Source organism: Theileria equi, chromosome 3 (assembly GCF_000342415.1).
Source record: "Theileria equi strain WA chromosome 3, complete sequence".
Taxonomy (NCBI): Eukaryota; Apicomplexa; class Aconoidasida; order Piroplasmida; family Theileriidae; genus Theileria; species Theileria equi.
The window spans coordinates 2,206,172-2,230,794 of record NC_021367.1 but is presented as its reverse complement, the minus strand read 5'-3'; the positions used below and the strand labels follow the sequence as shown (position 1 = coordinate 2,230,794).

The 24,623-nt window shown below is 35.8% G+C and overlaps 17 protein-coding genes across 17 annotated transcripts; 6 read left to right on the top strand and 11 right to left on the bottom strand.

Moving 5' to 3' along the window:
* Positions 1 to 60: 60 nt before the first annotated feature.
* BEWA_011180 (signal recognition particle 68 kD protein, putative) lies at positions 61 to 1,968 on the bottom strand (the record flags this gene model as incomplete). Its single annotated transcript, XM_004831309.1, has 6 exons — positions 61 to 95; positions 136 to 355; positions 388 to 1,368; positions 1,411 to 1,615; positions 1,653 to 1,830; positions 1,869 to 1,968. 6 exons carry the CDS (start codon positions 1,966 to 1,968, stop codon positions 61 to 63), a joined length of 1,719 nt encoding a protein of 572 aa, XP_004831366.1.
* Positions 1,969 to 2,200: 232 nt separating this feature from the next.
* BEWA_011170 (hypothetical protein) lies at positions 2,201 to 2,836 on the bottom strand (the record flags this gene model as incomplete). The annotated part of the gene is made up of 4 exons (XM_004831308.1): positions 2,201 to 2,324; positions 2,360 to 2,428; positions 2,471 to 2,605; positions 2,640 to 2,836. 4 exons carry the CDS (start codon positions 2,834 to 2,836, stop codon positions 2,201 to 2,203), a joined length of 525 nt encoding a protein of 174 aa, XP_004831365.1.
* A 22-nt stretch (positions 2,837 to 2,858) lies between these two features.
* Positions 2,859 to 3,463, bottom strand: BEWA_011160 (hypothetical protein; the record flags this gene model as incomplete). Its single annotated transcript, XM_004831307.1, has 4 exons — positions 2,859 to 2,993; positions 3,027 to 3,104; positions 3,145 to 3,269; positions 3,304 to 3,463. The coding sequence occupies 4 exons, from the start codon at positions 3,461 to 3,463 to the stop codon at positions 2,859 to 2,861; spliced, it is 498 nt and encodes a 165-aa protein (XP_004831364.1).
* Positions 3,464 to 3,899: 436 nt separating this feature from the next.
* On the top strand, positions 3,900 to 4,759 carry BEWA_011150 (RAP domain-containing protein). The gene has a single exon (XM_004831306.1). It carries the CDS (start codon positions 4,036 to 4,038, stop codon positions 4,747 to 4,749), a length of 714 nt encoding a protein of 237 aa, XP_004831363.1. The 5' UTR covers positions 3,900 to 4,035; the 3' UTR covers positions 4,750 to 4,759.
* A 33-nt stretch (positions 4,760 to 4,792) lies between these two features.
* On the bottom strand, positions 4,793 to 5,134 carry BEWA_011140 (hypothetical protein; the record flags this gene model as incomplete). The annotated part of the gene is made up of 1 exon (XM_004831305.1): positions 4,793 to 5,134. The coding sequence occupies one exon, from the start codon at positions 5,132 to 5,134 to the stop codon at positions 4,793 to 4,795; it is 342 nt and encodes a 113-aa protein (XP_004831362.1).
* Positions 5,135 to 5,225: 91 nt separating this feature from the next.
* On the bottom strand, positions 5,226 to 6,056 carry BEWA_011130 (hypothetical protein; the record flags this gene model as incomplete). Its single annotated transcript, XM_004831304.1, has 3 exons — positions 5,226 to 5,737; positions 5,773 to 5,947; positions 5,985 to 6,056. The coding sequence occupies 3 exons, from the start codon at positions 6,054 to 6,056 to the stop codon at positions 5,226 to 5,228; spliced, it is 759 nt and encodes a 252-aa protein (XP_004831361.1).
* Positions 6,057 to 6,327: 271 nt separating this feature from the next.
* On the top strand, positions 6,328 to 8,453 carry BEWA_011120 (ABC transporter, ATP-binding protein domain-containing protein; the record flags this gene model as incomplete). The annotated part of the gene is made up of 7 exons (XM_004831303.1): positions 6,328 to 6,488; positions 6,573 to 6,781; positions 6,816 to 7,040; positions 7,076 to 7,481; positions 7,517 to 7,602; positions 7,639 to 7,778; positions 7,814 to 8,453. The coding sequence occupies exons 1-7, from the start codon at positions 6,347 to 6,349 to the stop codon at positions 8,451 to 8,453; spliced, it is 1,848 nt and encodes a 615-aa protein (XP_004831360.1). The 5' UTR covers positions 6,328 to 6,346.
* Positions 8,454 to 8,559: 106 nt separating this feature from the next.
* BEWA_011110 (30S ribosomal protein S10, putative) lies at positions 8,560 to 9,977 on the top strand. Its single transcript, XM_004831302.1, has one exon. The coding sequence runs from the start codon at positions 8,623 to 8,625 to the stop codon at positions 9,970 to 9,972; it is 1,350 nt and encodes a 449-aa protein (XP_004831359.1). The 5' UTR covers positions 8,560 to 8,622; the 3' UTR covers positions 9,973 to 9,977.
* A 53-nt stretch (positions 9,978 to 10,030) lies between these two features.
* On the bottom strand, positions 10,031 to 12,246 carry BEWA_011100 (glycoprotein endopeptidase, putative; the record flags this gene model as incomplete). The annotated part of the gene is made up of 9 exons (XM_004831301.1): positions 10,031 to 10,166; positions 10,201 to 10,789; positions 10,850 to 10,939; positions 10,972 to 11,096; positions 11,131 to 11,253; positions 11,290 to 11,429; positions 11,467 to 11,681; positions 11,717 to 11,856; positions 11,894 to 12,246. The coding sequence occupies 9 exons, from the start codon at positions 12,244 to 12,246 to the stop codon at positions 10,031 to 10,033; spliced, it is 1,911 nt and encodes a 636-aa protein (XP_004831358.1).
* Positions 12,247 to 12,333: 87 nt separating this feature from the next.
* On the top strand, positions 12,334 to 13,618 carry BEWA_011090 (hypothetical protein; the record flags this gene model as incomplete). Its single annotated transcript, XM_004831300.1, has 5 exons — positions 12,334 to 12,529; positions 12,708 to 12,886; positions 12,921 to 13,061; positions 13,101 to 13,163; positions 13,349 to 13,618. The coding sequence occupies 5 exons, from the start codon at positions 12,334 to 12,336 to the stop codon at positions 13,616 to 13,618; spliced, it is 849 nt and encodes a 282-aa protein (XP_004831357.1).
* Positions 13,619 to 13,692: 74 nt separating this feature from the next.
* BEWA_011080 (hypothetical protein) lies at positions 13,693 to 13,927 on the bottom strand (the record flags this gene model as incomplete). The annotated part of the gene is made up of 2 exons (XM_004831299.1): positions 13,693 to 13,826; positions 13,861 to 13,927. 2 exons carry the CDS (start codon positions 13,925 to 13,927, stop codon positions 13,693 to 13,695), a joined length of 201 nt encoding a protein of 66 aa, XP_004831356.1.
* Positions 13,928 to 13,943: 16 nt separating this feature from the next.
* On the bottom strand, positions 13,944 to 14,797 carry BEWA_011070 (uncharacterized protein family UPF0160 domain-containing protein; the record flags this gene model as incomplete). The annotated part of the gene is made up of 2 exons (XM_004831298.1): positions 13,944 to 14,583; positions 14,619 to 14,797. 2 exons carry the CDS (start codon positions 14,795 to 14,797, stop codon positions 13,944 to 13,946), a joined length of 819 nt encoding a protein of 272 aa, XP_004831355.1.
* Positions 14,798 to 15,846: 1,049 nt separating this feature from the next.
* Positions 15,847 to 16,647, top strand: BEWA_011060 (hypothetical protein; the record flags this gene model as incomplete). Its single annotated transcript, XM_004831297.1, has 1 exon — positions 15,847 to 16,647. The coding sequence occupies one exon, from the start codon at positions 15,847 to 15,849 to the stop codon at positions 16,645 to 16,647; it is 801 nt and encodes a 266-aa protein (XP_004831354.1).
* Positions 16,648 to 16,660: 13 nt separating this feature from the next.
* Positions 16,661 to 18,191, bottom strand: BEWA_011050 (RIO1 family domain-containing protein; the record flags this gene model as incomplete). Its single annotated transcript, XM_004831296.1, has 7 exons — positions 16,661 to 16,790; positions 16,826 to 17,046; positions 17,079 to 17,196; positions 17,232 to 17,352; positions 17,387 to 17,531; positions 17,568 to 17,779; positions 17,816 to 18,191. The coding sequence occupies 7 exons, from the start codon at positions 18,189 to 18,191 to the stop codon at positions 16,661 to 16,663; spliced, it is 1,323 nt and encodes a 440-aa protein (XP_004831353.1).
* Positions 18,192 to 20,025: 1,834 nt separating this feature from the next.
* On the bottom strand, positions 20,026 to 20,931 carry BEWA_011040 (hypothetical protein; the record flags this gene model as incomplete). The annotated part of the gene is made up of 1 exon (XM_004831295.1): positions 20,026 to 20,931. One exon carries the CDS (start codon positions 20,929 to 20,931, stop codon positions 20,026 to 20,028), a length of 906 nt encoding a protein of 301 aa, XP_004831352.1.
* Positions 20,932 to 21,140: 209 nt separating this feature from the next.
* BEWA_011030 (hypothetical protein) lies at positions 21,141 to 22,979 on the bottom strand (the record flags this gene model as incomplete). The annotated part of the gene is made up of 4 exons (XM_004831294.1): positions 21,141 to 21,579; positions 21,615 to 21,758; positions 21,793 to 21,878; positions 21,912 to 22,979. 4 exons carry the CDS (start codon positions 22,977 to 22,979, stop codon positions 21,141 to 21,143), a joined length of 1,737 nt encoding a protein of 578 aa, XP_004831351.1.
* Positions 22,980 to 23,639: 660 nt separating this feature from the next.
* Positions 23,640 to 24,466, top strand: BEWA_011020 (40S ribosomal protein S7, putative). The gene is made up of 2 exons (XM_004831293.1): positions 23,640 to 24,247; positions 24,284 to 24,466. Exons 1-2 carry the CDS (start codon positions 23,829 to 23,831, stop codon positions 24,441 to 24,443), a joined length of 579 nt encoding a protein of 192 aa, XP_004831350.1. The 5' UTR covers positions 23,640 to 23,828; the 3' UTR covers positions 24,444 to 24,466.
* The last annotated feature ends 157 nt before the right edge of the window (positions 24,467 to 24,623 follow it).

Below are 24,623 nucleotides of genomic sequence, written 5' to 3'. Positions count from 1 at the left end.
ACATAACCAAGAAATTAATAAGTTTAATTATTGACAGTATAATAAGTATATGGTGTGTACTTAACTCCATAAAGAAGCAAACATGTTGCGCATTCCTGTAGATTTGCAATTTTACAACTTGTTTTGGCATCTTACCCTTTACGAATGCGGTACTGGTTGCTAGCTCGGGGGGGTTGTAGTTAATGAAGGCAAGGTCGAAGAGGAGTGGTTTGCAGTTTACAAAATTCTTTTCTAAGTTAAATACGCTCATCAGTTCGTACTCTCCCTCCCCTGATGTCTTTTTATCCGATTTGTTTCGTGCAAATATAACCAATGAACGTTTATAAAACTTATTTGATACGACAAAAAATGTTTTCTACAAAATGAAGTGAGTGAATAAAGAATTACCTGCAATGCCTTGAATAGGAATAAAGTTCTCCAGAGTATTCGATTTGATTTATCTTGGTGAATTTCATCCACCATATTTGGTCGTTTTCTGATCCAATGGATTAGAGCCATCCCCTCATTCAAACTATTCTGACGAAAATTGTATATACCAAGTAAGAGTGCATTGACCGATCGGACAATCTCATTTGGTACTAAGAAATTTGATCCCAAGTGTGTATTACCTATAAGAGATGAAACTTGCTGCTTCAACATATTTGCATATCTAATCCCTTCATTGCAATTTGGGAATGAACTTGTAGTGTCACAACTTCCTAATTCATTTAATGACAAAATCTCCAGTACAACGAGTTTTTCCAACTCAAGTAAGAACTTCAATAGAAGTATGGACACTTCTAGCTTACGCAGCTGTTCTTGGTTATTAATATAAGTCATAATTTCAGATCCGACATCATTGTGGCAATCTGTAAATTGGCCCATAATTTCTTCATAATCATTCAATATCATCTCTTTAGAAATTTTGTTCGTGATTTCGCTCTTGATTGATTCTAAAATATCATTAGAACTTGACAAGTTAGCTATAACTTTGTCAGAGATCAACAGTTTGTCAAAAGAATTTAGGGCTTCCAGTAATCTTTGCAATAATAGATGTGATTCAATTTGAACAAATGATCCTCTGCAATATAGAGCGAGATCTCCGTCCTTGAGTGTTCTAATTGTTATTAAGTCTGCGTTAGAATCATCATTTTGCATAGCCTGTCGAGGTAGTACTGTCTTTCCAACAATTTTCAAATGGAAAGTACAGAGCTTTATTATGGAATTTATCTGAGAAATCTGGGAGCGATATCCCTCAGAGTCTAGAGGATCCTGGGCATAGCGAGATTTTTGTTCCAAGACCGTTAAATATGCCGATAAACATCTATGTGCCTCTTCAAATTTTTCCTGTTCAAATTGAATCATCCCCTCCATATAGTTACGATATATCTGAAGTTGCATAAGTAAGGATGCGCAAAACTGAAAACACACCTTTGCGTTGTTATATGTGTCGTTATTACCAAACTTCTTACAATAATCTTCCAACAACATCGACACACGATATGCTTTGCGAAACTTTCTTGTGTAATATTGCTTTCCACGTGTATTAGTAGTTGATGCAGCCTGGAATTTGGATTTTAGGTCCATGCCATGGGACCACAAACGCTCAGATCTTACAACTAGAATTTCTAGATACCTGAAACATATATTAGATATTAAAAATCAATACATACCTTATATCATCTATTGATTGCGGAAATTCCTCGTGTATGTATCGGTGGGTCTTAGATAACGAAGGTCGCAACTGTCTTCTCAATACATAGAGCTTCTTGGAACAATATTTATGGAAACGACCATATTCTTCAAATTTTATGCCATGTTTGAAACGGATATCGTTGACATATCCTAGAACTGCAATATTGCAATGTAAAAGTAGTAAATAGCCTAACCTGGAAATGTTATCGGTGTAAACTCAACTGGATCTTGAATATCCAGCTGTTTAGGTGTTTTACCACTCTGGACAACGCTACCTCCAAGACTATCATCCATTGAAAAGTGAGACAGTTGTACACCCCTGTTCAGCACCTATTATGGGTATTGTGATGTAAAATAGTGCTATATATATTAAATAATGCAAAATTGGGGGTATATAGTAGTTTATGTTTATATAATACGAGTTAATACTTAAATAGGTGATCCCAATCTTTTTATGGTTTCCTCCATCAGTTTGGTTAGTTTGTACCATGTCGTCTCTCTCTCATCACATTCCTAATTCATAAATTTACATTATGCAAAATGTATCTGATGTATAAGATAATAGTTTGTGGCTTACCTTTTTGATATGAAGTCTAAGCTTCTCCAAATCCCTATTAACTTCCAGGAGTATTTTCCTTTTCATTTCATTCCTGAATAAAGAACAGATATATATCCGCAAACATACATCTTAGCGCTTTCGCATCTGAGAAAATCTGCTAAAGCTATGAGATCCGTTGATACCTTACTCCCTACACTAAAATCATTTTATACCAAAGAATGGACTATTAAGTCAAACATTTGCTCGGTATTGTCTAATTTCTTATTCAGGTTTTCGATATTAGCCTTTATTTGTGGGATCTCGGTGTTAATGTAGAATTCTAAGTTTGATAGAATTTCTGATTTCATTATTTGTGTATCGCGAATTTCTGCCCTAGTTAGATTTCTATTTTTACATCTAGTATTACTTTACGGATTCTATTCGTTCTGTAACACAGAAAAGTGTTTCCTTTTCCGTTTTTTTCCAACTTGCCCTTTCTCGTGATAGAGAAGTGTTGAATCTAAAGTTAATTGAGACTCCAAATTTTGTAACAAACTTATTGTAAATATCATTTATAAAGTCGTCCTTATCTTTAAAAATACTGTCCTGTTGTTTGCTAACCATTGCTACTGAGTTTTCAATGCATTCAATCTGTGACATGAATTATTTTGTGAAGTATTGTCTGTGAAACCTTTTTACTGATCCATGTTAATCTCGCATTTGTGTCCGTCTCTCCCTCAGCTATTTTGTTTTCCAGTAGATTTATCTTTTGGTATATGTTCTAAATGTTGTGATAAATGTGTTTATGACATACTTCGAGTATATTACTTCGTTTTAATTCCACATTGGACTGAATATTACTTAAACTTTTTTCTAATTTTTTGATACGTTCCTAAAGTTGGAATAAGTGAATATGTTACATTGGAAATAACATTTTTGTCAATTATTTCGTCCTTTGTATAGTCCACTGTTCTACTTCTTGAATTGCTTTCAAGTTCCGATGACTCTGGATCATATTCTTTTGTAGAACGATTTAATTTAATCTGTGATAAGTAACCTAATAACATATATCAAATATATATATAGCATACTTTGTAAGGAAAATGGTTCGTTTGAAATAGTAACATTTTCCGATGGAGCAGTGGAATTGGATGAATCAAGATCTTTAGTTAGTAGACTACATGACGATTTCAGGTTATTTATCGTTATCTTATCACTATCGTAAAGTTTGGACTTGAAATTAAATTCCATATTATAATAAATTAAACAAAAACATTACACTATTCGCAGATAAGAACGAATTATGGAACAACTCCAGGTTTAAGATGTTCATACTTTACTGAATAAAGTAAGAAAAGTTAAATAATTGATCATTGTAATTCTTACTAGTATTATAAGTATAGCTTGTCTGTACCACACAGATGAAAATAAACGGAGATTTTCTACATTCAGACACTGCAGTAGGTACCAGTATCTTGGATGTGTATATTGATCGGAAACGTATATATCTCCAAATGAGCGCGTTATAGATGTTTATATCAAAATCTAGAATTAAGAATTGATATAAAGGTATTGTAAAACACAATCATATATGCAGATTGCTAAAGTGACATATTTTGGAGTTTTATGGATAACAGTATCACTTGCCACCAGTTTTATGTTCTATTTGTATTTTATCCCCCATTACAGACTTCCTTCTGGTTCGTATATAAGTAAGTCGAGTCTTATGATAAATTGTTTTAAATTTGGCTTATAAATTTTTGATGATTGCATCGTATTGTTAGGTATTTTATACTTATCCGGCTCAGTCACACAACTCTACGATGTTATCCAAGCTATACGTTTTAATGTTCAGGAATCTTGATTATAGACACGCCACTAAAATAAAAGCCTCTTTACATTGTAAAAACAACCGCTTTGTATCTTATAAATGCCCTTTTCATAGTATAGATTCTTCCAACTCAAAGAACACTAACAATGACGAATCAATACTTAATACCACAAGTAAAGATGGCGAATCCAAAGGCACCCCAAAGGAAACCTACAGTAATAAGAAAGCTGTACAAAATACGGGTGTAAGTACAACAAGTGAATTCTATTTTGACCCTGATGTGGAAAATTTATCTACAGAGCAACAAAAATATAAACAAGAACTAATAAAGGAATTAACCCGGAAGCTATCAGGGCCATTGGCTGATGAAAACGGTGTTCTTCCTATCGGTGATAAACGTCCTATAGCAATAGAGGTGGATGGCCCATCACACTTTTATTCGAACAGCACAAAATATACAGCATACACAAAGCTTAAACACAGAATTTTGACAAGAATGGGCTACAAAGTGTTACACGTACCATTCTTTGAGTGGCGCCGTCTAAGAGGTGCCAAAGAAAGAGAAGAGTATATGAGAGCAAAACTTAAAGAGGAGCCTACTGAATGGCTTGATCCTGATGACGAAAAATTATATAACCGAAGAATAGAAGCCCTGAAGGAAGAACATAATGCCATAGACGCACTTAAGACCACAGATAATGCATAAACATTGAATCCTATAAGTTTAATTAAATTATTCGTGCGATATATTAGTGTCCTTTTGTGACGGTAGCGGCACTTTCCTTTAGAGGTTCTGGTTTCTCACCGCTAGGGTGCGAAAAGTTCGTCTCTATGGTATAGCTGTATCTTGGGGTGGTGAGAAACGCATCCTGTACAAGCGTAGGATTCTTTAGGCAAAGAGGTAACAAAAACTCTCTTTGGACAAGCATGGATGGTATAAAATTGTATTTTTCCATAATATGCTGTAACGAAAAATTTGTGTATTTGCTACCCGGCCCTTCAGGAATTTCGTTCCCTAGCTGCGGGAACTTTGCCTTCCCAAATGCATCCTTCCATTTTAATGCTCGAAGTACGGAATGTTTTGATGTCATAGTTTATAATTATGGCTATGGCTACCGGGCAAACCAGAATGGGGGCTATTCTCATAATACACATCCTACCAAATAAAATTGTTAGACACCGCTATTGCGCGTGTTCGGTTCTATGGGTGGGTATTATATTCGATTTGCGTTCCTTTGGTAATTTTCGCCTACTTTTAGCTGCGAGTTTTTTGTGTATAGCTCTGGCCGGACCATGATTGATCGATGCTGATGCCACCGCTTCCTTAATTTTCTTTTTTTGAATCTCCTTGTACATCTTCTTAACCTTTTTGTCTGGGAAATAATACGGGATTTTTCCTGTTGAAGCAATCCTTTCTTTTTCCTCGCTAATCAACTTCCTTTTCAGTGCCTTTATTTCTTCGGTCTTTTCAAGTTGCACATTTTCAGCTTCATATTTATTGAGCATACGCTTAGCATCTTGTATACTTGCGATGTTTAAATGCGATAACATCTTCAAGGCATTATTTGCTTTTGCTGCCGTCTCAGGATACTTTTCATGAAGCATAATCGCATTTTTTATCTTTTTTGTTTCATCCTTCCTCATTTCATCCAAAAATTTATACGATTTCCTGAATGCATCTAGGTCCATAACACCTGAAAAAGAATGTCGTAATACAGCTTCCCTATACCTGAAAAGTCACTGAATCTTGGATCTCTAGCAGGAAGTCTCCTTTTATTCTGCCCCTTGTGTAAGATATCAGTCGCTTTATATGGATTGAAAGGAACATTATTAGGCAGTTCAGCCGGCGCCTTATTCTTCGACTTATTTGTGTATTTTTGGTTTGTTTTAAAAACAGGTTGTGACTATACGTTCACTAATCAGAATATAATCTAAAGTTACCTTTTCATCGGTACTGGCATATAAAATTTTATCGACTTTATGTTCTTGTCTCTCGTGTGACAAGTGCTCCATTCCGATCAATATAACACAATTTTAGATCTGTTGCAGACATTCCGTGCAAAACAGTGAGGATTATGCGTGATTCCACATTAAATGTTCAAATAAAGGTGCAATACATAGCGATCGGCATACTGAAATTTCCTAGACATAAAGATTTTAGTTTGTCAAAACCGATTGATCAAGTATAACCTCAAAAATATTTCAATTGTGTTGAGTACCCTGTGATTGTCGTGTTAGAGTGGTACGGCAACAAATATTCGCTTGCTCTATCAGAGTTTTATTTATAATTCTTGTTTATCAAAATGAAAAGACAAGACAAAAGTAAGGCACCTGATTTCGGTGCGACTGACAGTAAATTACGTATAGCTATAGTCTCCACTGACAAGTGCAAACCTAAAAAATGTAGACAAGAATGCCGACGCAATTGCCCAGTCACCAAAACTGGTATGTTTAGTTTAAATGCGCCAATACACGATCTGTTACGTCGTTTTATTAATCAAAAATGCGGTCGAATATAGATATATACAGGAAAGCAGTGTATCATGGTTGAACCAACGAGTAAAATCGCATATATTTCCGAAACATTATGTATCGGTTGTGGTATTTGTGTAAAGAAATGCCCATTTGAGGCTATTAATATAATTAACCTACCCAGAGATCTAGGAAAGGATACAACGCATCGTTTCGGACCAAACACATTTAAGCTACATAGGCTTCCAGTTCCCAGACCCGGACAGGTAATTTACCTTCTCAGAAATACATGTGCAACAGATTCTTGGACTCGTCGGTACGAATGGTATTGGGAAGTCCACTGCGTTGAAAGTCTTATCTGGTAAATTAAAACCTAACTTAGGGAAATATGAAGCGCCCCCCGATTGGTCAGAGATTTTACAATACTTTAGAGGCTCGGAGCTGCAAGGATATTTCACAAGAATGTTGGAAGATAATTTAACCACTGCTGTTAAACCCCAATATGTAGATAATATTCCAAAACAGGTTTCTATTTTATCTATATTACATGATTTATATAGGTCTCTGGAACAGTTGGTGAAATACTCGATGCGAAGGATAAAAAAGGAATGAAGGATGATCTAATAATAACATTGGAACTGGCCCATTTGTTATCAAGGAAAGTCTCTGATTTATCTGGTGGAGAATTACAGCGTTTTGCCATTTGTGTTGCCATTCTTTGCGATTCAGATGTGTTAATGTTTGACGAACCCAGTAGTTACCTTGACATTAGACAAAGGATTATAGCAGCTAGAGTAATAAGACAAGCTGTTCAGCATGAGCGTTATATTATAGTGGTAGAGCATGACCTTTCTGTCTTAGATTACCTTTCTGACTATATTTGCTGTCTTTGGGGAAAGCCTTCCATCTATGGTGTCGTTACCTCACCTTTTAGTGTTAGGGAAGGAATAAATATTTTTCTAGATGGTTTGTTATCGTTTAACATAACACTTATATTTTAGGTTTTATACCTACCGAAAATTTAAGGTTCAGAGAGGAATCCTTGTGTTTCAAAGTTGCGGCTGATGTAGAAATGGAAGAAATAGAGGTTTGGTAGTATTTTGCATTAACGTGAAACATCCAGAGGTTGCATTGCTATAAATATCCAAAACTCGAAAAGAAAATGGGCACATTTTCACTTACAGTTATGCCTGGGGATTTTAATGATTCGGAAATTTTAGTTCTTCTAGGTGAAAATGGTACGGGAAAAACTACATTCATAAAGTAAGTATTGTCATATTTCATTTAAAACATCTTAGAATGCTCGCTGGAATCTTACAATCAGATAATGTCGAAGCAGAAGCCATAATTCCAAGACTTTCTGTTAGCTATAAACCCCAAACAATTACAGCCAAATTTGACGGTACTGTCAAACAGCTATTCCTAATGAAGATAAGAGAGGCATTTGCGAGTCCTATATTTCAAACGGACGTTGTAAAACCCATGCAAGTTGAGCATCTTATGGATCAACAACTAAAGAATCTATCTGGAGGAGAATTGCAACGTGTAGCACTAATTTTGGTCTTAGGAAAGCCTGCAGATATTTATCTTATAGATGAACCGTCTGCATATTTAGATTCAGAACAACGTATCATCGCTAGCAGAGTTATAAAAAGATTTACATTTTACAATAAAAAGACAACATTCGTTGTAGAGCATGATTTCATTATGGCAACATATCTTGCTAACAGGGTAATAGTATTCGAAGGGAAGCCCGGAATAGAAACAACCGCGTTGACTCCAGAACCTCTTTCTATTGGATTCAATAGGTTTTTGAAGTCCCTCGATGTAACCTTTAGAAGGGATCCAGTAAATTATAGACCACGTATCAATAAGTTAGATTCTGTGAAAGACAAGGAACAAAAAGCATCTGGTTTATATTTTACGCTTGATGCTTGAAATTTATAACGCTTGTTGTAATTTACATGATATATATATATAATCTACTAAAATTGGATTGCTCCCTGGGTACGTTGTGGTGGGCATAAATTCCAAAATTTTTTTCGCATTCATTAATGAGGAGCACAATGTACTTGTTGTGAAACATTATGCGCAATATGCGCATGAGATGGTTTCTTTAGTTTTTTTTCTCTGTTTAATCCAGTCCACATGGTGTGTTACTTATCAATTTCAACACCACCTTGTAAATAAGGCTATTTTGATACAAAAGTCACCAAACGAGTATAATTGGTTCAAAGTTACAAATGATAGGGTTATAAGTAGGTTTAAAGGGATATATTGTGCCCATATTTCGCAGTCATTTGATAATACGCGTTCGTACGGCTTATACACATTTCTGACTTCCTGTGGAAGAAGATGTAATACTATAGAAAATGCTAATATACTTTGTTCTGACTTTATTGATAGTCCAAAAAAACCACGGTTCTACAATTCTTTCTTTCAATCAAATATTCAAAATGGTTCGACCTCCAAGAATATGAGTAGATTCGCACCTTCAGAGTTGGTAAACGCACCTATTAAGCTTGCAAAAATTGTTGGTGAAAAGGTGGTACAAATGCTAAGACCCGGAACATCCTCTCCAGATAATACTAACATTTCCTCACCTCATATAGGTAACAAGTCTGACGGAAACATACCTTACAAAATAAAGGAAGGAGAATATGGTCCTACTAGAAGTACCCTAAAAAAGCCATACTTCATACGTAAGTCTGATCCAGGTTTACCGTTCAAAAAATGGCCAAAGAACTCCTTCTTAAGAATTAAGCTAACTTCATATAACAAGCAGCTTCTCAAAGCTGCCATTGATAATATTAAAATTGGCATCGAAAAGCATTCTAATCTACAAGTTATGAGCCCAATGGCCATACCAATGAGACGAAAACGATGGTGTTATCTTTCATCTCCTCACATTGACAAACGATCTAAAGACTTGATAGAAATTCAAAGGCACGTTAGAATTCTTGATGTACTCCCCCCTAAAAATCTTGACATTAAAGATACAAAATTTTCAGGACTTATGATGGTTCCATTACCAAATCTAGTAAGCTTTGATTATTGGTTTGAGGATGTACACAAACCTATAAAAAATAGCAAAATACACAACCTATTTAAAAGGAGGACTTGGGTTTCTAAATATTATCTATATAACAGAGATAAAACAAAGAAAGAGGAACTAATCCGTAAGTTGATAGCACCAGAACTAGAGAATGAAATTCCCCTAAAATGGAAACGGAGAATGTGTGATTACTTTGGCATGCAGCTCGGTGAATTACAAAAGCTGTATATATTTGTTTCAAGGAGAAAGGCAGAAGACAATGCAAGGCTCAAATACAACGTTCCTATGCCAGATTACCATGATTTTGGAGAGATCAGGTTCGTAGGAAATGAAGAGGATAGGGCATTCGATGGTGATGAAATAAAAGACACATTAGAACCTTTATCGGATGATGAATATTAATTTATAGTAAATTATATTGGACCTGCTACATTTTATTTAACTTTGTCTTTTTATAAAATTAGGTTGACAAAAAAGAATGTAATTTACAAATGTCAGATAACACTTCCCAGCACTTACGATCTCCCAAATCCCATTTTGACAAAACATCCTTTCCGTCTATTTTTTCTTCACGGTTTATACCCTTTATACCGATTCTATAGGTATGGTGTTTTCAGGGCTTAAACTTACTTGTGTTTTTCTAACAAACTAAATCCTATCATGACAGCATTATCTCTGCAGTATTTTCTAGATGGCGTAAAAAGTTCCCAATTCCCACTAAAATCACTATGATTCACTTCATGTTTCTTTATGAGATATGAATTATTCCCATCTATATTCATAAGTTCCTTTAATAGTGTTCGCGATGAGGAAATTGTTTCCCTTCTTTCTATTGCTTTAGATAATTGTTTTCTTAATATTTGTACCTTGTCACCAAGTACGTGAAAATAAGAATAGAGTAGTAGTCTATATATGGAATTCTTGTCCTGTATACACGCTTTTATTCTGTTTTTCCCAGTCAAAAGACTAGAAAACAAGCTAGGATTCAAAAGGTATCTCATTAAATCCTCCAGAGAATTGAATTTCTTAATAAGTTCAGTATGTATCTTAAGGAAGTCATTATCATCCTCTATTCTTATTTTTAAGCCATTCTTCAAAAATTTGGATATATGTCTCCGCATCCTTTCCAAAAATGATAGACACTTTGTAGAAATCATGGCTTTCCTGCGCTCAAACATTGAAACAATCATATCTTTTATTTTATTATTACAACCGACACCTGTGTGGATCATTGTTTGCTAATATAGATTTCTAAAACTCCAACATTACACAAACTAACCTCCAACTAAAGCGACTTGTCGAATGCCAAAGAGTGTCTCACAAACGTCCATGGCCTTTTCCAACTGTAGCAAGATTTGGTTGAACACAGCTGTACCAAAATATTAAATATATTAAACTTACCGTCCTGGCAACTATATGCTAGTTGGTCAATAGTGTGTTTTGGAAGTTTAGAAATTGATTGAAAGTCTTGTTCAGATAACAAGCTCTTGATCAAAAGATGCAGTTGGGTCCTTATCCCAGAAAAACTGAACGGATCATATCTACAAAAAAACACGATACCAAAATTCTGAAAAAAAACAAGCTTTTGATGGAATAGTAAAAATGTATTCGGGTATTTTTACATTCTTTGCGGCGGATTCCAATGATGAAGCACCTCCATCGCCTATTCCAAGACCAAGATCTCTGAAGTTTCAGATAACTTGCAACAGATAATCGTACCTAGCGCACTTGTCTAAAACATTTCCAGCGTATCTGTCCTGAGTATCTGAAAGTAAGTGGAACTTTATCGGATTCTGTGCGACATAAATCTGTGAATGACCACCAGAAAGTAGCAAACATAGATACGGGTATCTTAATTCCTATGTATGGATGTTGGTAATACAGGCTTGATCTAACATCCGATTGTGAAAGGCGTGAGTTTCCATAGCATTTAAATTGATGATCTCTTATCATAGGAGATAAACAGTGTGCAGCTATGTGATTTTCATCTACCAGATCTATTTTAAACTTCTTAGATAGTTCTAATGCCATATCATAACCAACTTTCAAACAAATTTCTAATCCTGGGCCTCTGGTAACGGCTATTTTACGGATTTGATTCATCGATAACCCTAACGAGTATATAATTATGTAAACATTTACGAACCTGCTTTCTCCAAAACTCTATGGATAACATCCTGAATACGTTCCTGATGTATACGATAAGCATATGATGGATTAATTCCTTGGAATAATTCCACCGTTCCCCTTTGCGACACTTGTTCCTCACTTAATATCTTCCCATCACTATTGCAATTACGTTACACCTAAAATGAATAGATACCTTCTTATTACAGCTGCACATGTGTCATCGAAACTAGTTTCTATGGCAAGAATGTTATATAAATCTTCTTCGATTCCACCCTCTGTTATCTTATTTCTTTCCAGGTAGTCAGAAAAATTAGAAAATACGCGAGTTGTCCCCTTGATTGATTCAATGTTTCGCAAAAATATTGGATGATTCGATTCTCTAAATATTCCAAACGATATATAACCGTAGTTAGATTTGAAAAGCGCGGGATCACGTAGAGTAACTGGTTTTACGAAAAATCTATCTCGGAATGGGATACAACCGAGTATAAGGTCATTAAACGCGAAATATAATGCTGCGTAACATGCATACAGTTTTAAGAACATTTCATTTTTGCTGAGTCTACAAAGCATAAGGTGTATGTGTGGTTACTTGATGTTGCAAGTTTCTTCAGAAGAAAGAAAATAGTAGCCATGTCTCAGCTTTATATTAAAAGAAGCAGAATTTTGTGTTCTCAATCCATAGAATCACAGTCATCACCCATAAGGGATCTTTTTGATCATGATGACGAACCCGTTGAAAATAATTCGGACTTTAATGTCGAATGTGTATTTAATTCTGCCGGATTCTTAAAACTATTATTAACGTCGATTAATCCCTCACAGAGTGGTTTGTTTTCTATAAAATTGGTTTTGCAAATAATTATAGGCCGAAACCTTTCTTTGTTTAAGAACACATCCAGTGATTCTCATTATGGAATGCAACTTAAGAACCTTTTCTATATTCATTTTGTTTTTAGACCACGACGTAAGTCCCACATATCGTATGCATTACTATTATCCCCTAGACTTGATGATTCAATCGATGATGAGTGGACAGTCCATGTACACCTGTATTAGTATATCTAAGAACCGCTTTATAAAGTATTCATTCGGTTGTGAAGATGAAACTCAGATGAATCAGAGTGTGGATGTTGTTCTATCTCTTCAGGCCATTCTAATTTGTATCAACATGTATTCGCAGAATGTTTGTTTAAGATTATCACATATTTTACCTACAGAATGAGGTTTCTATGTCATATAATACGAACGATAGACATGTAATATTGAAAGGAAAGTGTACAAATTATGACAAGTACAAACATTCTAGTGAAATAGAACAATATTTGGTCTGCAGATTGAAGACAATTCATACATCTCCTGTAAGTTTTTTGGCTACTTCTATATACACATTATTTCAGTTGAACATGCCTTTTGAAGATTTTGATTTTGATATTAACAAATACGACTACTTCACAATTGCGGTATGTTGACATGTTATAATAGCACAATTTTCAGCCAAAACTTTTGTATCCGTCAATCGCTGACATTACAATGGATTCTACATGTAGCAAACTTGTTTTAGAAGTTCTACCACCGAATCAAGATTCTCCATATGTCCTAGGAATGGTATTTTGCATATTCTTTCGCAATTCAGACATTGAAATAGGCCCGTGGAAATTCAACCATAGCAGTTGAATGGGACTTTTCCTTCGATAAAAATATATTTGACGAATTTAATATCACCAAGCCACACTCATATACATATGGTACAAAATGCCTCCAATGCGTTTCAAACGGCCTTAAACTGTCGCAAAAAATAAAAATAATGATAAAGGACAACGGTGCCCTGTTAATAAAAACATATATGACGGGAAACATGTCGGAAGAAGTTCAGGTCTACTACTATATATACCCCTTTGTTGACACAGAAACATAAATTCAAAATTTTGTAACCAAATCAAAATAAAATAGAGATATTTGTGTAGTTTAATGGGATTGTTGCAATATTTTTTATTCTTCCAGGGCTAGGTCAAATAGCCTAAGAACTGAGTCCCTTGTCTTTCCTGCACAAGTAAATCCCGTTGCGTGGACAAAGACAAGACCAGGAATTCCTGACTCTGCTTCTAGTTCTTCATCTCTGAGCCCTATAAATTGTTCTTATAGTTTTTTATTACATACCCCTCAGGTGCTTTGGAAAAGGTAAACGTGATTGAAACTGGGAACCTTTTTCCTTCACAGCAGTCATACGCCTATAAGGTTATCTAAATAGGAAAGGCAGTACCAATTGTTGGATGCTTTGTCAAGTGACATGTAAAATAGAATCCGCTCGTCTTTAGGCACACTGTTATCTTCTTCATATTTATATAGAAACTCCTAATTTCAATACATCTATAGAGTAATGGAACAGAACCTACAGAAAATGGACAAGACTTTGTTAGTTCGATAACCTTCCCAGATTTATGTGTTTCGAATCGGCGGCTAAATGCTTCCTCAAAACAAGTTTTTGCTGGAAGTATCACATTCAAAATATTTGTTACGAAATGTTCAAATTCTTTCCCAGCTACTTCTATTGCCTTCATAAACCTTTCATCCGGATTTCCATCCACATCCATCCAAGCTGGATTCAGCCTGCCTACCCTACTTCCCAAGTCTGTATTCCATTTATACTTCAGAACACCATCAGAGATCGGAACACCGTTGTCAATGGCATCCACAGATTCAATAAAGCTATCATAGACAGAATTGTAAATGTAGTCAACAGTTTCATTATCTTTTACTCCATAAATCTCATTAATTATGCGTTTAGAAAAATGCTTATATATTAATCCAGCCGAACTTAATTTGGTAACCTTATGGTTATCATCAAAGTGAACGTTAAATTCCTTCTGATGGTGATCATACCTTGTTTAAAATGTGAAGGTATAGATAATACTTACCTATGTTTGGATGGATCATAGACACCTCCAACATCTACAACAATATCACATGAATCTAGGATGCCTTGATCACGTGTTCTCACAATCTCCGCATCTTTATATTCGGGTAAAAGTTTTAACATATAAATGGCGAGTGCCTCATCACAATGAAAGAATCCATTATGTGTTCCTATCTTCATTTGTGAAAGTTTGGTACCAGTAGTATGAAATGATTCCAGATCTATAAGAAAACTATTGCGAAATCTGCGTCTATATACGGATTCCTACCCAGAAGTCATACAAATTCACTAATAATAAAACAAACCAAAATGTAACCCGAGCCGTTTAACCTGAATAATGAAGCTACATTAAACAATGCACAGCAAAAACATGAGATTCGACCAATACTCTTTGTGCCAAATTGTAACATCTAGATGTGGGATAGCAGAACACCATCAAAAAATTATAACCCCAGAAGGACTAAATAAGTTTATAATTCTAGAAGATAAATTCCAAAATATCTCCAATATTAGCTCCTAGTTGGTGTACAAGTGTGTGAAAACGTGGAATCCAAGATGTGTAGTACTCAGTCTTCCTATTCAAACACTGTAATGTAGATTTAGGAAATAAGTAGGAAATAAAACCTTCTATTATCACTAAACGAAACGAAAATAAAAGGCAACAAGTGAGTTCTGAATTGTTGACTCGACCCCTCCAGGATCATCTGACTAACCTGCCATAAACCAATAAATACACTCTATGTTCAAGTTATATATTCTACAAATTATGCCATAACCGTAAACGGCTCTGTCTTCTATAAATAGTTCATCCCCATCGGTTATTGTATGCACTCTGTTATTGCCACCATGTTATATAGTAATTATCAATCATTAAACGTTTACTTTAAAGCTATTGGATTATTATTTTTATTTTAAGTTTGACCCTGTCATCTCGCGGTTTTGTGATGTGAGATCGATCTTATTTCATTGGAAATAGATCACAGGTGTTCGCCTTTTGTAAACTTCACGAAAAGGACATGTAACATATTATAGTTTATATCTTTCAAATATCTATTAAATTTTGTGAGATATTGCGCGCCAAATTTAAAGTATAAACTTTACGGGAATTTTTTTGGGAATCACGATAAAGCGCCATATCTTCTCTGATTTGTACAAACATTTGGATTAGTATGTATATATAGTTGTACAAGGTATTTTAATGATACATCAATTTTGGAAATGTCTCAATGATGTTGCCTAATGAAATAAACACATTAGGGAGAGGTGGCACTAGGCCAAGCGGCCGAATCATGGTTCCTTTTTTCGATGAAAGCAGTGCTAACTTCTGTTTTCCCTTTCCATGTGACAAACCAAAGACTCCAAAGCCACAAAAATCACCAGGCAAAGAAATCAATGACAAAAACAAAAAAGCCAATACCTCGAAGTTTAGTGGTCGAGAGATTGTAAGCGAAAAAATAACTCAAATGAGCTGTAATATAAAATCAAATAATTGGGGAAAGAAGCAAAGTGGTAAAAAAAGCAATCTGAAGGAACTGAGTGATGAACTGAGAGTTAGGGGAAATAGCCTAAATGGTAGTACTAGCCGCGGTTCCCAGGACGATTTATTCTCTGACTCGTTGTCATTCAATAGCGATTCGAGATGTCCCAGATTTTCTGATGTCTTAGGACATGGTCCCGAAGGTGATTTCAGACTTCCTAACCGTACCTATTCGTCACTTAGTTCGGATCATGAACCGCAGTACAGCTTTGCTAGTGCACTCATTAAAAGTAGTAACATAAACGAAAATTTACGAAAACTGTCCGTATCATCTGAAGGGAAGAGTGTGGTATCTATCTGTGACAGGAGATCAAAAGAGCTCAAGTTATTGCTGAAGCAGATGGGTATACTATCACCTGACGACACAGAATCAAAGCTAAAAGATAACCGTGTTAAAGAAAAAATTGACACAAACGCTGAAAAACGCTATGTTTTCCCAAAATACATGTCATCTCCGGATCCATCAAGCATCCCTGTACCGGGTTTGCCTTAATTTGTTCCGGAAGTTACCAAATATCTACCCTGCTATCTATTTGTGACTTTATCTTCCTTTGCTTGTAATCTTTTTTATACCCTGAATTGGTTTTGTTCCTTGCACGAGAGTGTAATTTTTTTCCATATACCTTCTCTCCGATCCTGAATGGTTGTCCGGTGCTATGTAGTTGCAATACCTTTTTACATGTGGGCGCCATATTTGTATTGGTTTTTCTTTTACTTTATCTTCAGTTTCCGTATACTCGCTACAGGATTCTGTACCTTTGCTAGAGCCATTATCCTGATCTGAATCTGCAGATTCTATCTCTTTTCCGGAATCGTCAGATTGGTCTAATAAGGTGAGCTTCTCCATCGCTGTGGATAATTCATCCTCTTCCAAGATCTCATACTCCGGCTCCTATCAGGTTTTAAGTTATATTTTTGACATACCTCTTGACGAAGATTCTCGAAAATACTGTCAAGTATTTCATTATCCACCTTATTTATATCTACTTTTAGCTTAGAAGTATCGAGCTTCCCATTATCTCCTGATACGACATCGTCGAAACTGCGGAATTTAATTCAAACAGCAAGTGTATATACCTAGGGTATTCTACTACATCGATTTTAAACTTTTTCCTGAACATTTCAATGACACATTTTATATCCCTATCAAAATAAAACTTTGCATTCTCGTGAGTCACGGAGATAACTTGTGGAAAATCTGTACATGTAGTTTAAAATCAAGAAATAAATACCTATAACAGTAACTTTATCTCCGTCATCGTTAATCAACAAATTAAATCCGTTGTAATCCCCATGAATTATACCTAACTTTGCTAACTTTACAATATGATGAATCAATAAATTCAAAACTTTCTTTGGTTCATACATTTCTCTAACCTAAAGTTTACATAAATATGATTGTCAAATATTTACTTGCGATAAAGGGGTTCCTTCTACGAATCTCATAGCAATAACATGTCGGTTTATATCTATAGGCTCTGGAACTGGGAAGGATTCCTCATAAAGGCTGGATAAATATGAAAACTCCTTTTTGGCAGCAATCTGCGATAAATACATCCAACCAGCATGCTTTCTATGCCCGAAATAATCTCGATTTGTTTTTACAGACCTGAACGATATACGGCCTAAATTTTGAATAATAAAATGCTTTATAAGTATACCTAGTCTATGAAACTTTAGAGCGATGAGATTTCCGTCACTATCGGTACATACGTGAACATCAGCTTCTTTCCCTACTCCTATCCTTCGACCAACCGAATGGACAACACCTCTTTTGGTGAGAGCACGCAGAGCCAAATAATCTAAACCCAGGAAGGTCAACTTATAACCATCGTAGACTTTTCCAGAGTGAACTATCAATTTTGATTTCAAAAGTGAAGAAATAACGTTATTCATACCACACGACCTCAAATTAGCCGTTGCAGATATTAGTTTCATAGGCATATACTCATGATTTCTCATACCCATCTCTATAGCTGTCAAAACACGGAACTCTGTGTTTGTTGTGTAACAAAAATGCGACGGATCCAGCTTCATTGTGAAATATTCCAACCAAGAACCCCGAATACGTTCATTTGATGATAAACAACTCTTTACATAACACTCCTAGTATTAAACTACATTTATTAAAACTGTCTACGTTATTTAGAGTACATATGTGATTAATGGTATCTAACTAGGCACGACAAACACCTGACCGATGAGGATCCTGGAAAGGAGTCCCCTACCCATTGTACAAAGAGATGCTTATTCCGCATTTGTTTTAAATTACCAATTATACTACTTGTAGTATGGTTTTGTTTCTTTGTATAATATATGTCAATATGGCTTACAATGATCTGTCTACGAGCACATTCTACAATATTTAACAAAATACGCATACATTCACCTCATTGTTTTGGAATTTTTCGATCATCTCAGAAGACTGTTCGTTATTGTAGTTCTGTTGCCCGTGCTGGATTTTTCAATTCTTCATGGCCGTTCACTGTTAACCAAAGCGGTTCACCGCCATCAACATATGGAAGATCCTTATTCGCACATTCAAATGTAATTCCAAATGATAGAAGATATATTGTTGTTCACAAGCCTAAACGGCAGATTGGTCACAAACTTGTGAGTTCTATTCACACATTAAAAATATGTTTAGGAATTCATAACCGGAAAACACAAAAGGCAAAAGGTAAACCCTCCAAGGGTTCCAATACATCCTACAAAAGATGTTGATAAGGACATGAATTATTTTGAAACCTATAGAGATTTGAGTCTAAGGTGGAAAAAAACTACAAAGTCTAGAAAAGGCAGAATAAGAATTGCAAGGAAATGGCGTCAACCTCGCTATATAAACCCTGCAAATCAGCCGACATGTACATTTATTTTGCACAACAAACTTCCACAAACTCGCAACATTGATTTTGGTGATAAAATTCGGGAACACAAGGTTGGTATTTGGAATAACAGATCCAAAACGTACAGGATCAGTATATTCCTGGAGAAATAAAATTGGATACAACACAAAATTTCGATGTATATCCTCCGGAACACCTCGTCAAGACTATTAACTTGGAAACCGATATATTTTGTGTGTTTAAATCGAGTCCAATTCATCAACATAAAGTATGTGGATTAGAAAAACAACCAAAGATAAACAGGTCACAAAGGGTGATATTGTACAAATAGAAAAGCTTAAACGCAGACAGTCCGGTTTGTCCGTATTACGTCTCCCATGTTATGTGTAGGGGACAAGGTTACTTTCGGGACTGTTTTGTTGGTTGGATCCAAAGACTGGACAATCATTGGAAAACCAACGTAAGGATACAAATCAATAATATAAACTTTAGGGTTCCATACGCAAAAGTATTGGCTACAATAGAACAGCAGGTAAAATTATACAGCCCAAAAAAAACTTTAGACCCTTTGTGGAGAACAGCTCAGCTTCAGATATAAAAAATCCAGAAGAGTATCAAAATTCCTTAGGTTATAAATCTCTACATGGAATATTTAATGATTAGGGTACGACACTGGGTCACAGTATTGAGAATAGATGAAATCATCGTGGATCCATCAATGAAGGTTCTTTAAGCTGAAAACAAACCTAAATCTACAGATCGACTCAGAATACAAGAAGCCAAGTAGACTTCTAGATTTATGGGCCAATAGGTGGCTATTTGAAAGCGAACTAGAAGGAATAAAGTACGATGAAAACAATAAATCTATAGCAGAGGGTAGCATATTTTTCCACAAACATATAATGAGCAGGAATTTATGATGGATCAGAACATGACCTGGGAGAATACAACAAATTGGGGCTCAATGAGTCATATAGATGGTACCCAGATCCTTACGCAAAGACCAAACCTATGTGAACTATTTTCTAATTATTTATCTTTACAAAGTCTATAATATTATTCGTATAGCTTAAACCAGAATCACCAACCTGCTTGAACTTTGAAAGTATTGAGGCCTCCATGTCATCTAGGGAAATCTCTTTCGGGGTGCTATCACCGTCACTCTTATTTTTTGCACTGAAAGCAAGAGCATATAAATCACAGCGAAACTTTTGTTTATTTGCTCTATAATATAACAGAGCTCTAATGGCTTGTTCATGCGATTCAAATACTATTTTCCCGATTCGGACATTTCTATCTTCCGTTTCTATCGCATCTAATGGTTCGACGCTTACCAAACCATAGTTTTCAAATAGTATAGGAAAGTGATCACTCAATAACAAGCAATTCACTTCTGAGTTTCTCGCGATCTGCATTGTTTTGGCAGCGATGACTAGCTCGACAGAACCGTGATCATTCTTTTTGGTACTGTCAGCAAAAAATTCACTGGAATAGTGTTGGTATTCCTTTCTCTTCTTTGAAGTATCACCATCGTGTTTAATATTCGAATGTGCTTTTCTATCCAACACATCCCGTTCCCTCTTGAGAAGAGCATCCAAATATGTTGCCTGTTTACTAGCAATCTCCTTAGAACGCTCGGATCTTCTTTTTTTTGCTATGATTTCATTTAATGATTGAGTATACAAAATTTTGAAGTTAGAACCGGTCTGTAGATAGTCAAACGCCGCTTTCAGCTTGACAAACTCTAGATTGACCGCTTCATTTTTAACTGTGATCTTTTTCTGCTTGTCTGGATGAAACTTTTTAGCTTTTTGTAGAAATAATCGCCTTAATGTTCCCCTTGCTTCTTCAACATCCACCTCCTCAGAAACATTTACTCCTAAAAGGAGCAAAGTGTCTACACCCTGTAAAATTGAAGGAAGATCATCCATTCATACTAACGAAGACATGTTTCTAATTAATTACGAATATATAGTATATTAATATGTTCATCTTAGAAAACGGTAACTGATGTTGCTAACTTGTAGACAGAGTACCCCTTCTGATACTCAGCCATGTAGATAAGCATTTTTATATGTCTTGTTCCATGGGAATATAGAACAATATACCCAGTGCAACGTGACACACGTAAAAACATCTATCAATTTAACAAAGATTTTGCGTACGACTCCGATAACTTCAATTTCCCGCATACCCTAAGAATAAGTTCTTTGGATGCATTCTGTGGAATTCCATAGTTAAGAATCCAGGAGTAAAATGATAAAGATTCTTCAGTGATTGGTTTAAGCTCGTAGGTTCTGTGAAACTGTAGGTCACTTAGCATTTCAAAGTTTGTCTTAAGGTCAAAAGATATTATGATAGTTAAACACTCTTCCCAAAATGAAATTCTATTCCAATAGCTGTGTGAATAAACGATAGACCTTAGGTGAACATTTTCACTAGACCCATCTAACCCTTTCGTACTAGAATATATCACATCCGAAAATCCCAAGATTACATAACCGCACCAAGAATCAGCTTGGCGTTCAGATATTGTTAAAACCATGCTAATCACTTTACCCAGTGTCTTCAGGCACTCCCTAAGATCATTTTTAGAGTTTTTGAATCAACTAACATGGATTTGAGTTCTCCTGATCGTCTGGAACGATTGGCGATAAGCTTACAGAATATTTCACGAACTAGAGACGAGTGTATTTCTCCAAAAAGTTCTTTAATAGATAAGTTTTCAATCTTAGAATCCCAAATTGCAGTGACAAATCTGATCACGTGTTTTATGAACAGAATAAGCTTACCTCTCAAGTTTACCTTCAATTTTATGGATTACCCTATCCGGTGGTGGTCTCAACGTATTTGTAAATTGAGGATTGTAGTGAAAAAGCTACAATGTTAAGTTTTAATATGCGAACCTTACCTCTGGAGTTGTGAATTTAAAATTTCTAACATAATTCCTGGCGATACGAAACATATCAGAGCCATTATATTTCTTCAAATCATCGTTTCTATACGTACTAAATTCTTCTATGTCCGTTGACGGGTCGAAGTCATTTAAAGTGGCTATAAGCGCAGACAGGTCATACTGTAAATTTCTAATCTTCGCTGTCTCATAAATCATAAATTTACATAGGACATCTCGTATATCTATCAGCCTCGCCCTATCCAAACTTCCTAAAGATGATATTGTACAATCCACTTTTTCATCTAGTTTTGCCATGGATGATTTAAATTCTAAATCAGTGGCACGTGCTTTTGAGTTAAGATCGAAAAAATTAGTTAAAAGAGAAATCAAAGATTTGTGTACCTTTATTTTTACTGGAGGCACTTGGTACGTAGAATCTGAAGAAGTGAGCAATGCTTTCTTGACATGTAAGAAAGCATTTTCAACTTCATTGATACAAAGCGTTCTCTTCCCTTCATAATCTGAAAGCTCCCTCTTTATGGTACAAATATTATCGTTAATATCCGTAAACCTCTCGAAATGTTCGTCCGATAGTCTACAATCGTTGGACACTGCGTCCAAGAAATCGTTGTGATTCTCTGCAACCCTAGTTATATACGACTTTAATGCTGAGAATGCTGCCAAAGCTCCAGTTGATTCCAATGTATGTGATAAATTTATCCTGTTTCTGAGAGTACGCAATTGTTCTATATATTTTCTTTCAATCGAACACAATTCATCCAGCACTGAGTTTAGCATAATTCCATTTTTCAATCTTTTCTCTAACCTCTTTACTGAATCATCTAACTGGAGATAGGGATCATGACCTGTAAAGGGTCCACCGCTATCATCGGTAGCCTCTGACTGATTAATATCAACATGATCATCTAAACTATGGGTGTGTGATAATGCTTCGACATCATGTTGGCATACTGTACTTATAGAAGAGGTATATTTAGCGATATCGCCCTCATAATTATTGTCTAATTTACAGGGTAGTGTGTACGATTCGTTACAACACTCCAAAGGAGGATCCTTAATCATTTCTGTGAAACTCAGTTACATATTCAGTTATTGTATATAAGATAAGAGATAACAAGCATTTCATTCATAACAAAAATCAGCTGGAAAACGAAAATACCTAACACATCCGAATAGCATAAAAACTGCGATCAAATGAGGACATTCTAAATAGTGTAAACACATAAGGCAATTCCCTGTCAAAAGAAGTTAGTAAACGAACTGACGTGGGCACCACGCAACGACAGCAAAGATCTGCACTCCCGGGAAAAAACAACAATCACAAATAATGGAATGAAACAAATGAGATGTCTGAAGTTTTAAAGTATAAAATCCAGGAACAATCTATGTTAACTTATATGAGTCTGATTGGGATTTTGAATTTACACATTGCTGAAGAAGACGAGGATATGGTGGGAACATGTTGATTCTAAAGCTATTTATACTTCTGGTGTGTTGTAAAATGGTGGATAGAATCATTTGTATCTTGTAAGACGCTGCTGAACGTCGTCTTGTGCATCCTACAAGTTTAAATGTGGAGAAGGGGAAGTAAAAAATAAGTCATCTATTCGAAGCACACTGAGAAAAGAGGACTACTGACAAACTGTAGCCGTGAACAAACTTAGACCTACCGTACGTCCAAGTATGCCTTACAGTTATAATCACCCCATTGGTTCTCACCATAGATACAAGGGTAAACATAACAGACTAATCCGCTTTAATTTGTTAGGTACTCTTAGATAAGGATATTTGAAACAGGTCTTCATTCGACAGATATTTTTAATCTTTATTTTGCCGATTCATCAGCTAGATTTGTATCGTGTCCTTGGTAGTTTCTTTATTTGTGGGTTTTGTCGTAAACGATACAAAACAATGGATTCTGAAGATAAGATACTGGCTGTAAGGGATCCAACCCCTTTGGAAAAAGAAGTTGCGAAGTGTTTGCTCTATATTCAGTCCTCTGGAAATGCTGATCTTAAGGGCGATGTCAAGAAGATCGTTGTCTCATCCTGCAAAGAGGTCGAGATCGGTTCATTGAAGAAGAGTGCCGTTGTCGTATTTGTGCCTTACAGGGTCTATCAAAATCACGTTCGTCGCATTCATGGAAGGCTTGTCATCGAACTTGAGAAGAAGACAAAGAGGCACGTAGTTATAATTTCTCAGCGCAATATTATGGCTAAAGATGCAAAGACGAAGGCTTTCAGAAAGAGGCCAAGAAGTCGCACCCTGACGAGTGTCCATGAGGCTATTCTTGAGGATATCGCAGCTCCTACTGAAATTGTCGGGAAAGTGTAAGTTTTGTTGAATACCTCCCATTCATTTTACAGGACTCGTGTAAAGCAGGACGGTACTCGTGTCTTGAGGGTCTTTTTGGATCCAAAGGATAGGCAAAACGACAATCTCGAAGACAAGTTGGAGACCTTCTCCGCAGTCTACAAAAAACTAACCAACAAGGAAGCCGTTTTCTCATTTAAGAACACTCCTTAATTCTTTAAATTTTTCACCACATAGGGTATATTGCCCCCTCCAATTTCATTCTGTATAATGCCGCTCGGTGTGCCCCTGGGGGACTATGTAGCGGTGCTCACATGTTCCGCGATGTCCGTGTTTATCGGAGCATCAATAACGCATAAAGTTTACAAGCTGCAGAAGGAACGCTCAATGGTT

Bases quoted from the DNA above. Each gene is read 5' to 3' on its own strand.
- BEWA_011150 (XM_004831306.1), top strand. From the start codon at position 4,036: ATGTTATCCAAGCTATACGTTTTAATGTTCAGGAATCTTGATTATAGA.
- BEWA_011110 (XM_004831302.1), top strand. From the start codon at position 8,623: ATGGTTTCTTTAGTTTTTTTTCTCTGTTTAATCCAGTCCACATGGTGT.
- BEWA_011020 (XM_004831293.1), top strand. From the start codon at position 23,829: ATGGATTCTGAAGATAAGATACTGGCTGTAAGGGATCCAACCCCTTTG. The intron at 24,248-24,283 runs GTAAGTTTTGTT...TTCATTTTACAG, and splicing joins ACTGAAATTGTCGGGAAAGT to GACTCGTGTAAAGCAGGACG.